The sequence below is a fragment of the Xyrauchen texanus genome, chromosome 26 (assembly GCF_025860055.1).
Source record: "Xyrauchen texanus isolate HMW12.3.18 chromosome 26, RBS_HiC_50CHRs, whole genome shotgun sequence".
NCBI lineage: Eukaryota > Metazoa > Chordata > Actinopteri > Cypriniformes > Catostomidae > Xyrauchen > Xyrauchen texanus.
The window spans coordinates 36459348-36472977 of record NC_068301.1 but is presented as its reverse complement, the minus strand read 5'-3'; the positions used below and the strand labels follow the sequence as shown (position 1 = coordinate 36472977).

Sequence of the window (13630 nt, the reverse complement as noted above, 5' to 3'; positions counted from 1 at the left end):
ATAAAGAATCCTGAATAACACTATGGGCTCTTATTTGCAAATGTCTGTTCTTCCACCTGCTCCCATAAACAAATAAGGAAAATGAAACATGCACTCTTACAGTCATTTACAATGTATTACAATATTAACACTATAAAGTTAATATTGCCATGGAATAAATACTGTATGTGCAGTAATTCATCAACAGGAGTTTATCAGCGATCACTGGTCATAAATGTCCGGTAATCCAGTATTGATACAACATTATTATGAAATTTTTTCCCTTAAGGGACACTTTATTAACTTGAACATGAACTTAATCAAGAATGGTTATGCAAATCATCGTTCAATAATATCCATACTTGTGTCTTTTTTAATAACATCATCTCGTAATAAAAATCATGCATTAGTCCTTAAACAGTCACTTGGATCTTTTACTATACACTGCATCAAAGCATTCTCCAAATGAAATGTTTCTATTTATAGCCTGGATATTCACCAGAAGAAGGGGAGTTTATTATTAACTTTAACCATATAGCCTACATTTTTGAGTTTTATTTACCAGATATGACGTTGGAGTGATTTTTGTGCTGACAGCGAACCATTCTTTTTCTGTTCATACATGCACGCACTTCAAATTAATGAAATTGCGCATTTTATTGAAGATATAAATATGGACGAACACTGACCCTGTTTACACGCCCTTAAGAAAACTATTTATGCCAGAGCTTTTGCAGAAAGTGGCGTTCTGAAACGACATGCAATCACCATATATGTTTTCCTTATGCTATTTAAGGGATTAAGAGAAAGCGGTTTAACACACTTAGGATGCTCCTGGAGAATGTAGAGAATGCGGTCATGTAAAGGCATTGCACAGTTATTATTATTGGTTTTAGTAGAGTGCGCATGTGCATTGAAAAGACCGGATAACTAAACTGACATTATAGAATGTACTACATCAGGGGTACTCAACTGTGCAAAGCCCAGGGACCATTTTTATATATTAACGAGGCAAGTTGTCCTAGTAAATTGACCCCTGAAATTTATGTATAATAGTTTAGATGATGCCAACATCACACGGGCCACACAAAGTTGGTAGAGGGCAGGACACCTGTTGAGTACCATGGTGCTACATATATTTAAGTCAAAATTGCAAGCAGTACACATTTCTGGGGAGTACAGCGGTAAAGGGAATATCGCACACATGTATGCAAAATCGGGTAGACAACACAATTAAGAATATCGACTACTATCCATCACATCAAGTGCGCTGGGGGAATCCCAGAGTGATGTAAGAGGGAAACCCCACTATTGCAGTGTAATGGGGCTGTAGGCACAATGTAAAGTTAAAGAAACAAACACAGCAAAAACTGTGGAACATTTACAACAGTATCACTGGGAAGTTACATTGTATCCCCTTTGCTATGAACAAAGCATTTTACAGACCCAGCCTCATGTATTTGAGTTTAATGAGTAAACGGTTAACATGGTGAATGTGAACGCATACGCTCTCTTGCATGTTAAGTTGCTTTCTTTCAATAAATGGCTTTCTGGTGTCTATGTAAACAAGCTCATTTTCAATGATGACAGATTTAGAAACCGCAAACTCCCACTAGGTGTCAGCGGTTGTTAATATTTCACCTCCAGACGTTGCGGTCGTTCTCCAAAGTCACCTATGGGGAGAATAAAAAAAAGGCAAACTATCAGCATTCTTTGCTCATAAAAGATAGTTCCAAAAGTAGCTGTTCACCATGTTTAATCAGCAAAACCGATCAACCTCTAACCAGAATATCAAAGAGGCTTGGGGATGGGTTCTTGCAGTTTGGCCAGTGAGCAACCATCTTGCAGTGGCCTAGTAACCACCCAGAAAACCCTACCAACCACATAGCAATGAGCTAAAAACCACTCAGAACTTCTTAGTAACCGCATGGCAAAGACCCGGCAGCCTTTTTTTATGGTCAAAAACCAAATTATAGGTTTGCGTGTTCTCATTAAATGTGAGAATATGAGCAAGTTGGTGAGAAGACAGTAGTAAAATAAAAAAATGTATGCTACACCATCCATATTGCTGCAACTGTATTGCACTGCCTTAGTAATTAACATAATTTCCTGGAATTTTCTCTCCTATTTCGGTTATGCCTAGCAGCTGTGTAGTTTATACTGTGAACATGTTCTTCATTTTACTCCCACACACACATAAATAATCCGAGCCACGCAAACCTATGTCAACACCTCACTATTTGTCTCTCTCCTTGTAATTTGAATCCTTAATGATGTCACTTCCTGGCAGCTGAGAGCTCCACCTCACTGCAGCTAATATTGCATCTGCTCTCAGGTTACACTGCACTGTTTAATGCATTATGGGAAATGAAGGTGTTGCAACAGAGGTCAGGACCCCAGAGTAGAGTATAGTATATCTACTGTATGCAAGGACATACACACACACACTCGCTCCCTCTGGAGCCATGTCCTGTGAACTTTGTCTCTGAAATGTCTACGGCAGGGAATGACTGGCATCCCGACCAGCTGACATACTTCAAACGTGCAGCCTATCTTATTTATGAAGTCAAGGCTGCTGAGAGGGAGGAACCTTTCTGACTTGTTGCCTGAGAGAGGAGGAGTGAGCAACCAAAACAGAGTAGAAGAAAGAAGGAGGGACAAAAAGATCCACAAACTGATTATTGCGAGCTCAGCCATCTAGAGTTACAGAGCGCGAGTACCTGCGTGGTGGAATAGTGGAACTGTGTTTGCCCTCCCTGCCGTGGGCCCCGGGACGGGGCAGTTGGGACGCAGGGGTACAGGGCAGGAGTATGGGACAAGAAGTGAGCACTCAGACCTTAAATCCGAACCTTGCCTACATAACAGGTGAATTGCAAGACATTTGTGAACGAGGAGTTGAGAGTGTGAAGACAAAAGTTTGCATAGTTTTTTTTGTTACATTCTCATAGAGTTAAATTGGTGTTGTGGCATACGTTTTTTTATGAAAGAGGTAAGCAAGTTTGTAGTTAAAACAAGAAAAAATGAAAATGGTTGATTGATTCAGAAGGCATACCAGACCTGTTTTGCTTGTAAAGTGTGTTACGCTGAAAGGAACGGTTTTATTGTGCATACAGATACTCGGTGTACTAATCTGGATTATGGCAGGTGTAGGTGAACATATGCTGATGGAATGTGGTGATTGTGAAATCGGACATTCTCTTGTTTCTGTTAAGCACACTTCCTATCGCTCACTTTCTCTCCTGTCCTGATGGGATTAGACGGCGTGAGATGATTTGAGAGTGTGCTCCACTGTAACTGACTGCAACTCTGTAGGAGGTTAAATTGTGCCCTATTCTCTCATCTTACACAGTAGCAGTCAAAGGTTTGGACACAGTTGACCAAATGTGTTTCTCATGATCTTCAGGACTGAAGGTTTATGCTTCAATGCATCAAATTAGTTCAAATGTAAGAACTGCTTTACAAAACTAATGTTGTAATTAAAAAAGTTGAATGAAATTGATTAGTTTGAGCCCAAGGTGAAGGAACATTAGTCAACAAGTGTCCAATACTGTTTGAAAGCATCTCAGGATGCACCACATGAAGTTGCTTGAGAGAATGAGTATAGTGTGCAGAGCTGGAAACTAAAGGGTGCAACTTTGAAGAAGCTGAAATATAAGATGGTTTTGATTTGTTTTAGCATTTTTGTCACTGCATAATGCCAATACTTCCATTTGTGTTATTTAATGGTTTTGATGATGACTATTATTCTAAAATTTGGAAAAAAGGAATGATCAAGAGTTAGTAGGTGTGTCCAGAGACTAGCAGAGATAGGCCAGTTCTAATCAAATGAATGGGAGAAATTCCAATGCCCAACAGTCAACGGATGTAGAAAAGGAAGCCCCACCTTACAGGTAAAAGAGCCAATGACCTTTTAGATACAGACATTGCCTGTTAATCAACTTGAGAATGTGCATTCGAATTAGTTATACAAGCGGGAACATTTTCATTTTTTAGTGTAATCTGAGGTAAAGAAGCACAATTTATGATACCAGTGTTGTCAGGTTTAACTGCTGATTTGAAACATGTTCATTGATTGTAGTGTTGACCAACCATTTTGGAGATTTCTGTCTTTCAACATTCAGGTAGATAGGAGCTGCACTTGTATGCTGCTTGATTACATAGAAAAATAGTTGCTCAGCCTGCCCGAGAGCTTTTCAAAGATGGCTGCCGAGTGGACTGACATTCTAACGCCCGTTTCACACATACTCCGTTTTCTGTACCCATGTTAACAGGTTAGAGCTTTCAAACTGCACGCGGATGCAGTCCGTCGATCCGTTCCAGTTGCGGTGCGTATACAGCGGTCCAGCGATGGTTTACGGACCGAGTCTATTTTTGCTGTGCTGCACCGCACTGAATTAAAGTGGCAGTGCATTGTTCACATTAAAATAGACATAGATTGACAAGAAACTGTAATCATTTCATCATATACGCATAATTTCAGTTAATGTGTTCTACAGTTACTAAATTACAGGGTCAAGAAAAACAAAAAAGTATGATTATAGTCCCAAAAGTTGCAAAATGCCATCATATATGATTTTTTTTTTACCCTAAAAAAGACAGCGTGAACCCAAATGCATCTCATTCTTCTCCTTCTTAGCAACAGATATAGCGTGATAGATTTTCTTCAACTCGAACTACATTAAAATACATTTTCATACTGTTTCAATGCATTAAACAATCTCAAAGTTAACGTTTGGATTTAAAATCAAAATTACTTACACATTTTTGATTTTGTGGCACACAGAAACTGCAGATCAGTAGTGCACTGCAAACGCAGCATATGTGAAAGCACTATAGCGCGTGCTGCATACGTACCGCATACGCACTGCACACAGAGTATGTGTGAAACGGGCATAAGTCTACGTCCACATTAATCCAGATTCATTTGAAAACTGTTTTCATTTTCGAAACGCACTCTGTCCACACTGCAGTTTTGAAGCATTTTCCAAAAGTTGCTCGCCCACACTAAAATGGAATTTTCCTCATCTAGGGATGCACCAATATGGAATATATGGGCATATACCGATAACCGAATATTTATATGTAAAAATATTTTCCATCTGAAAGGACTAAATATTAAATGAAACAAATGACAATAAAATTAACAAAGTAAAACAAAGTATTCTCTTCAGTATGTTTTGTATTTTAATCCCGTATGTATTTAGTTACTCCCCAACCCTGCCTAGATTACAGATTAAATGCTGATTTGAATGAGAAATAGATGAAAATATACACTTGCATTAATTATATGGTGCCAATTTATATGAGTGTTTACGGTAATCCTGATGACTCGCTAACAGAGAGAATAATGAACTTCAAACAGCTGTGATAATGCATCCAATCAAAATGTGGCTATAAACTGCATGTAACAAATATTAAATAACAAAACACACAATACAAACCATAATCTCTGTATGCATGGTGTAATATTTATGCTAGCAGTCAGACTGTGTGTGCAGCTTATGCACGTCTTATCTCAAACGCTTGTTACAGCGCTCATCTGTAATAGTTCCACTGTATAACTTATGAAATGTGAACACAACAATCAAAATGGGAATAGGGAACATAATACAGACCGAATAGTCATGAGTCATAACGTTAGAAAATCTCAACTCGTAAAATACAATGAGTATTTGCTTCACTCACAAACTAGTCTTTTTAGCCATCTGGAGTCACTCTGTGAGAACTATTTCAAGATCTATGAACCATGTTATGTTGTTATTGAGCTTAATTTAATCGCAATTCTGAGCTACAAGTAATGATGTGCAATTTCCCACATTCTGTTAATGTTTCATTAAGTAATAAGTAGAGCTGAAAGGATTAGTCAATGTTATCGGCAACGACAACAATAGAAATTGTAGACAAAAATTTTAGTTGTCAAATCTCATTTAATGCAACGTGAGATCACATTAAACTCTAATGATGGTGCGCGAGAGGAGCACCAACCACCTTGCACCTGATTGAGATCATCACACAGCTCACAGTTCAGATGCACTCAACTTTCCAAATGGTTTAAGATGATGTAGATTGCAAAGTAAATACAGAAACACACTTTGTGAAATAAAGCGGAGCTGGAGCTGCCGTTCCACTGAAGCAAAACTTGCATGTCAGAGCATTATTCTGCATTCTTTATTAAAGTTAAAATAATCAGGTCATGTTAATGAGTATAAACTCCGATACTGGCATTTCTCTGTGCGGTCAGCGCTGCTTCTATGAGTCGCGTGAAGTGACCCGATCTAAGATTGAAACTGCATTCTAGCTTATGTATGCTCTATGGTGACACACAGGCTTGCTGCAGCTAGATTATAACATGATGGCTCGTGATGTTGTGATTAGTGAATCAAAAAATATGTGTCACGATTAGGGCTGGGTGTCGAGTTCGATACATTTTGGGCACCGACCCAATTGCCTCTAAGCAGTCGAGTATTGAAAAATGTCTTGTCGTTCGGTACCAAATTTCGATACCTAAGGGGTTAATCTCGTCAATGTCAGAGATAAGCATGTAACATACTAGATGTGCCCAAATTTAAAAGTGCTGGTGATTTGGCTGTATTTAGGCATCAAGGAAAAACACTAGCATCAGAAAATGGTTTGAGATCCAGGGCTGAGAAGAATGTTATCAGTATCATTGCTAACACTGTTCTACATTACAGAGAAAAACTAAACCGTAATAATGAGTCTTTAAAATATCATTTTTACAAGCGCACGCACGAAGCGAGCCGCAGTGACACCGGGAAAAGCAGTAATGATCCTGAATGTGTCAGAAAAACCAGCAAGAGACTGTCTGAACATTGTGTTAATTTCTAGAGAGAAATGCACATGGGTTGAGCAAACAGATGATGATCTCGTGATCAATGATCTAGTGATCGCCAATAGCTGATGCCTTTGACCATGTCATGACGATTTTTGGCTTGTTTTCCCATTAATCTATTAAATTATTATGATCATTATTATACTATTATTATTATTATCAAATTAATATTACAAATAATTTGCCCCGTGACACACAGACACACGCTTGAAGAAACACTCTTAGTTATATTGTTAAGTACAGATGACAGAAAAGCCGTATATGGGCATATATGTTGCGCTGATACAGAGTCGTGCAGTCTCGTGGAACATGCACATCTAAAGATCACACGCTTTTGTTTCTGCCTTCTGATTTTTATTTTTATTTATTTTATTTTAGTGCTGCAAATGACCATCTCAGTTCAGGAGGTGCTTTGAGTTCAGTTCACTTTATTTCCACTGAACAGTTTATTGTGAACGCAACTCTGCAGCCCACAATAATATAAACTATATAAAATAATACAAAAACATGTTCAACTCGAACCATGATTTATATTTCAGTGATTATTATCATCATTATTATTATTATTACATTTAGAATTGTTTCTATGTCTTTATTTGTGTAAGTAATTTTCCGCCTGCATGTTTAGACGGATTCTTGCCTGACGGTAAATGGAAAGGTGGTTACATATATGTTGTTGTCACGTTTTCATTTATTGTCTCATGAAACAAACCGAAAATGGCATGTCGTTACTTACAGCAGATTATCTTGAATTAAAACCAGACCCAAAACAATGTAACAAGGTGTAGAGATGTTGAAATAATCCATACAGAGCGACATCAGCTTTGCTCTCATCTGCTCTCACTCACACGGACACATTGTGTATGTGCACGCACACTGTCGCTTGAGACTGCCCGAGTCTCTGCCTGAAGGATAGAAGCCACAAGCAAATAAACCGTAACAAATTATCGGTTTTGGGTTTGAATGGCTCGCATTACTGCGTTACATGACAACAAATGCGTCATATCTGCGTCAACCCCTGTCCACACTACAACGCCAAGATTGCGTTTTCAAATCTATCCACTTTGGAGAGCATTTTCGAAAAGCTCAGTTTTTGATAAAAAAAAACACTGTCTCAGAGTGGACAGAAGGCCAAAACATAGAGAAAAAGAGAAATCCGAATTCCATTTTTTTCCATATATTTTTTTTCTGAATTCTGGGTTTTAAAGTTTAATGACAGTTTTATTTTTAAAAAACAAAGTCTTATCAAAGCAATTAATAGAATTTTAAATTGTAATTTTTAAATGAAAACAGATCAATAACTTTTTAACATACCATTGCATTATTTTTTTTTATCAAATGAAGTGTCTATACTGATCTTCACAGCACAATCCAAACACAAAATGTGAGTTTTTTTTATATTTTCTGTTATTATTATTATAATTTTTGTCAAATACAGTGCTACACAGTAGAGCATCATAGTATTAATGAAATCAGTGATGAAACTCTTAAGATATTGCTTAAATATAATGTAATTATTATAATTATTATTACTACTACTACAACTACATTGAATATTACATTTTACTAGAAGTAAAGTATTTCACTCGTCTAGTTAAATTGAGCTTTTATTTTGGCTTTTTGGCAGAAAACCGGATGTTTTTGACGATTTCACTTCTCACCTCCGGAACAGTTTGCTAAATGGGCTAGTGTGTTTATTAAACTGCAAAAGGCTCAAATCTTCATCATTAATACACACATAGAGTGCACGTAATGTTAATGTGTAACAAGCAGTGGCTTCTTACAACCACTTTCTGTTGAAGTTTATGCAGACCATATAGGCTTTTTGTTTAATGAAATCTCTGTTTTAATCATCACGCTAGGACATATCAAGATTTTAATTTTAATTATGCATTTATACATTAATTTCATCCCAAATATGTCAGATTCTGTGACGTTCCGTGTTTTATAGGTAATTCCGTTTTAATCAATGGATTCTGTAATTCCGTCCATGTTTTCCTCAACGTGGAAATCTTAGGGCCCTAATATTCATGGCCAGTCATTTTATTGTTGTTATTCAATCGTAGAGTACATCAAAACTTATGGTGCGTTCAGACCAGAGGCGTCGAGAGCATCAGATCGACCTGAAGTCATTCATTTTCTATGGCAGCCACCGTCTCTCTGTGGCGAGAAGCAGCACGGCGAGTCTTGGGCGGTGTGGGCGTCAGAGGAAAGATCAAGTGCAGCCAACATTATGGTAATGAGCTTTGACGCGGTTATGCGGCAACCTATTGGAGTATTAGAAGTGCTCCGCTCTAGCAAAGTCGAGAGAAATCGTCAGTATAAACTTTGGATCCCACCAAACATTAGTTCCGAAGACAAAATGAGGAGAAACTGATTATTGCCGTGGCTATTTTCAAAGTGTATTTTAAAACACATTGTTATGGCATCTTTTCAAACACAAGAGTCAGACAAGCACAATGACTGAAGATAATTACGGTAACTTAAAGGAATAGCAGAGAGACATGCTTTCTGACCATTGAGTTGGCCAGCGAGTCTTCATGTAATGACAAAATGTGATGCACTAGCTATATTTTGACTTTTAAATGTTTTATTTCAAACAGACTATTTTGTAACAGCCTACGATAATGAATACATGAAACACTGGAACATAATGCATACTGTTTCACAAACTAGAAAAAAATTATTGTAGCCAGTATTCAGTACTTCAAAGTGTGCAGTATGCTAGTATTCCTTTCTGAACAAAGCTAGAACTTTCACCAATGGAAAAATACTTCTAAAAATCAATTTATGATTAAATGAATGGAGGATGGTAACAAAAATGTTTTATTAATAGGATTCAATTTAGCCACTAATTTTTTTTCCTGTTCATCAGGACTAGTGCATGTTCATGTTTGAATCTCACACACACAAACAGTATCTGTTTTCCCCTCAGTTTCAGGCCGGCACCATCTCATCATGTCAATGTTGTTTAAAGGTGTTGCTGTGAATCTTCTGTTTGTTCTTTGTCAAACAGCAGCATGTGAAAGGCTCTTTACTTGTCCTCTGCTGTTCTCCATAATGCTTGACCGATTTATGAGCTCATCCAGTTTTCCATTTGACTCTTGACCCCTGTGTTTATTTACTCTGTGCCGTGTCCTTGACTTCCTCTCACAATGTCCTCTAGCATTAACAGCTGCATATTTCACCCTGTCCACTCTGTACGAGATCTCGGCTGTCAAGTCTGATCCCATTCTCATGCTTGTCACTGATATAAGAGGAATTTGCTGCATTTCAAGAAACAAAGAGCTCATTGATTCTGGGACAGCTCTTCAAAGTGTGTGTGTGTGTGTGTGTGTGTGTGTGTGTGTGTGTGGCAGTGAGGATCAGTGAGGATCAGTGCACTGGGTTGTTGGGTATAGTTTGGCCTCTACACTATGCAACAGTGTCTATGAGTGCTTTTTATAAGTCAAAGTAGCTCTAACCCACACCTCCAGTCTTATTTCACTTTGATTTGTTTCTATTCTATTGTAACACAGGGTTGTTGTACCGTGGCAAACTGGTACTTTCTGTCATTGCGCCCCTCCTTTTTCCAAGCAACATGAGGACTGTGAGTTTTACCCATGTGATACTTACTCACGAACTACTTCAATTACTTAATTAAATTCCACTTTATGTAACATGCTGATTCCATCCTTTACCTTTTACAAGGTAATAGTTTATTTATATTTCAATAATATTTCGATCCAGCACTACTGACAACCCTTTGTGATGCTGTCAGTTATCATGTTGAAAGTACAAACCTGCCCTGTTGCAGTTAGAGACTGTCATGCTACATCAGGGTGGCCTTTAGTGTTTCACTGGAGGATTTGCTGTTGATTTCCACAGAAAATAATTTGGACTATAATTTTGAATGATTTCAAAGGAAGAAACCGATTTAATGTGATTACAATGGAAGTCTGTAGTTTAAGGTATTCTGGAAGACTTAAAGAACTTGCATGAGTTCTTCAGTAATAAATGTATATTATTTAAGCTGTAAAGTTGTCATTCTTTTAGTTGTGAGGCAGATGAACTTATGTGCTACTAATTTAGGCTAATAAGTGATTTTAGCACACTAGTCTAGTGATCGACTCATATGGGGGTTTTAATGTCTGATGCTGATATCTAGAGAGCAGGATATAATGCTGATTTATATGATATCACACAAAATGTTATGTGTGCATTAACAATCCCATTTTCTAAGAAAAAGACCAAGTCAAACTAATTGCACATGCAGTGCACTGTGAATGTGACATTAACAGCGGCCAGTGCCTTATAGCGCACTTGAATCGTTTTGAATTTAAAGTTGCTCTTTTACGCAGATCCAGTGAGAGCAGCAGTCTCCTGACTGCTTCCAGTTTACATGGAGCTTTCACGGCTTCCACAACGAATCGGCCAAACGGGTGCCGAAGATGTAAAAATACCAAATGTCAGCCAATTTTTTTGGCCTTTGACGATATATCAGTCGACCACTTCACTAGTCTCATGGTAACAAGTATAGGCCTACTGTTTTTTGGCTGTACTTCCAAATATTTATTTTTGGTTTTCATTAGAATCCTTTACTAAGAGATTTGTGGCTCAAACCTGTGCTACCACACAACTCATTGTCTACCATGTCACCTAGAAAGGGTGGCACCTTTGTGATTCCAGTGTGATATTGTGAAATACCATGAAACTGGCTTGGTGGCTTGACATGCCCTGGTTAGCTCTAGTTATGGTATTGCATTAAAGTTGAAACTGAAGCACAACTCTCAACAGTATATAATGTAACCCTTGACTATGACTTTAGGGTTTAACAGCAGGGAGTTTTGGGGTGTCAAAAAGCATGCAAACTGTATGATGAGTTGTAGTTCCCAGTTTCAATTACAGGTGAGTTAATTATAAAGTTAATTTAGTAAATGAGTTTCACTAACCAGGTACATTTCATGAATCTCCCCCCACTATTTGGATTTTATTTGAATATGTGACTCATTAGACTGATGACAGAGTTGTGTTTGTGATGTCAGCCCATTTAAGCAACATACACTGCCTGAACAAAAAAAAGTTGCGTACTTTATTATTTCATTGGACCGATTTTAGCTTTAGTTAATTACGGCGCACATTCATCATGGCATTGTTTCGACAACCTTATGCAAGGTCACAACATTTATTTCCATCCAGAGCTGCTTGAATTTTTGGCTGAGATCTTGTAATGATGACGGGAGAGTTGAACCACTCTGTAAAGTCTTCACCAGCACATCCCAAAGACTTTCAATGGGGTTAAGGTCAGGACTCGGTGGTAGTGAAAATGATTCCTCATGTTCCCTGAACCACTCTTTCACAATCTGAACCTGATGAATCTTGGTATTATCATTCTGGAATATTTCTGTGCCGTCAGGGAGGGATGCCATTATTGGGATAACAGTACATTCGGTCTTTCAGTACATTGAGGTAGTCAGCTTGACTTCATTTTATTGCCACATAGCATTGTTGAGCCTAGACCTGACCAATTGGAGCAACCCCAGATCATAACACTGCCTCTAGAGGCTTGTGCAGTGGGCACTATGCATGACTGTGCATCGCTTCATGCACTTCCCTTCTTACCCTGACTAAACCTCACTAACAATTGGCTTTCTTGTGGCCACTCAGCTGTTTAGTCCCAATCCTGTAAGTTCTTGTCACATTGTGCAATGCTCTTACTTTCACTATTAAACATAGCCATGAGTTCTACTTTCGATTTTTTTACGATATGACTTCACCAAACGTATTATTGATCTCAGAATATGTTCGTTTAAGATTCTTTTCTGACCAGATTTCTTCCGCGAAGCTGGTGGTTCACCATTATCCTTCCATGTTTTCACAATCTGTTGGACAGTTCTTAACACACTTCCAGTGATTTCAGCAATCTCCATAGTTGTTTTCTTTGCTTGATGCAGGCCAATACTTTGCCCTTCTGAAACATAGTAATATCTTTTCCACAACCACGGGATATGTCTTCCGACATGGTTGTTTAAGAAATGAGAAGCTACACACTGCATCAGTTAGGGTCAAAAGAATGTTGCCAGCTGAAACATATTAATCACTGCTGTAGCGAATCAGCTCTATATTCTTCCACCATTAGGTAGCGAATCAGCTCTATGAAATATTAATAATCAATCATAACTTGTTATAATCAATTATGAATATTTGGATCAGTTAATCGGGTTAACTTGATGTAGCTACATTAACATTACAACCAAATACTCGGTTCATCCCGTGAACACTCAATATTGGTTATTAATTAATTAATTAATAGAAAGGTACATTTCGGGGCAAGGGAAATGTCTTTCTTACTAAGTATTAAGAGCAAGTAGTCAAAATCTATGATTAGTGACTTTAGATATGAGCTTGAGACACAGACAACTTTACATGTGACATGAACAAGACTTTATTAACTAGACTAAACATTTAAACTACTCTAACATACATATACATACATTCATACAGTTTACCAAGGGAAAGAGGGCTGAAGCAGAATACAGGAAGGCAAGAAGTTATAGCATTGTTTGAAGTTCAGCAGATCAACAGCCTGAGCAAACCATCATATTAGTTCTGACACGCCCTTTTTAGAAAGGGGTTAAGGATACTTAATGTATCAAATAATGAGACTAAGTTTGATACTTGCATGTCCCATTTGAATTAAACTGTCCTGATGCAATTTGTTGAGGCTCCAGTTGATCTTTGATGATGTTGTCTTGATGAGAGAGAACCAGTGAGAGTCAGAGGATCTTGGTGAATGGGCAGTCGAGGCCGTAGCCTGGCACA

The 13630-nt window shown here is 37.9% G+C and overlaps 1 protein-coding gene across 4 annotated transcripts in view; it reads left to right on the top strand.

The window, feature by feature from the left end:
* LOC127619985 (phosphatase and actin regulator 4A-like) overlaps positions 1-13630 on the top strand; it is a 79831-nt gene that overhangs the window by 28952 nt on the left and 37249 nt on the right. For 2 of the 4 annotated variants that reach the window (XM_052093032.1, XM_052093029.1), the window contains exon 1: positions 2480-2844. The exons of 1 other annotated variant lie outside the window; for it this stretch is intronic. In XM_052093032.1, coding sequence (XP_051948992.1) covers positions 2790-2844 — 55 coding nt within the window. In that variant the 5' untranslated portion in view covers positions 2480-2789. Of the gene's footprint in view, positions 1-2479; positions 2845-13630 lie in introns of those variants that run through there. One more of the 4 variants, XM_052093031.1, reaches the window with a different exon arrangement.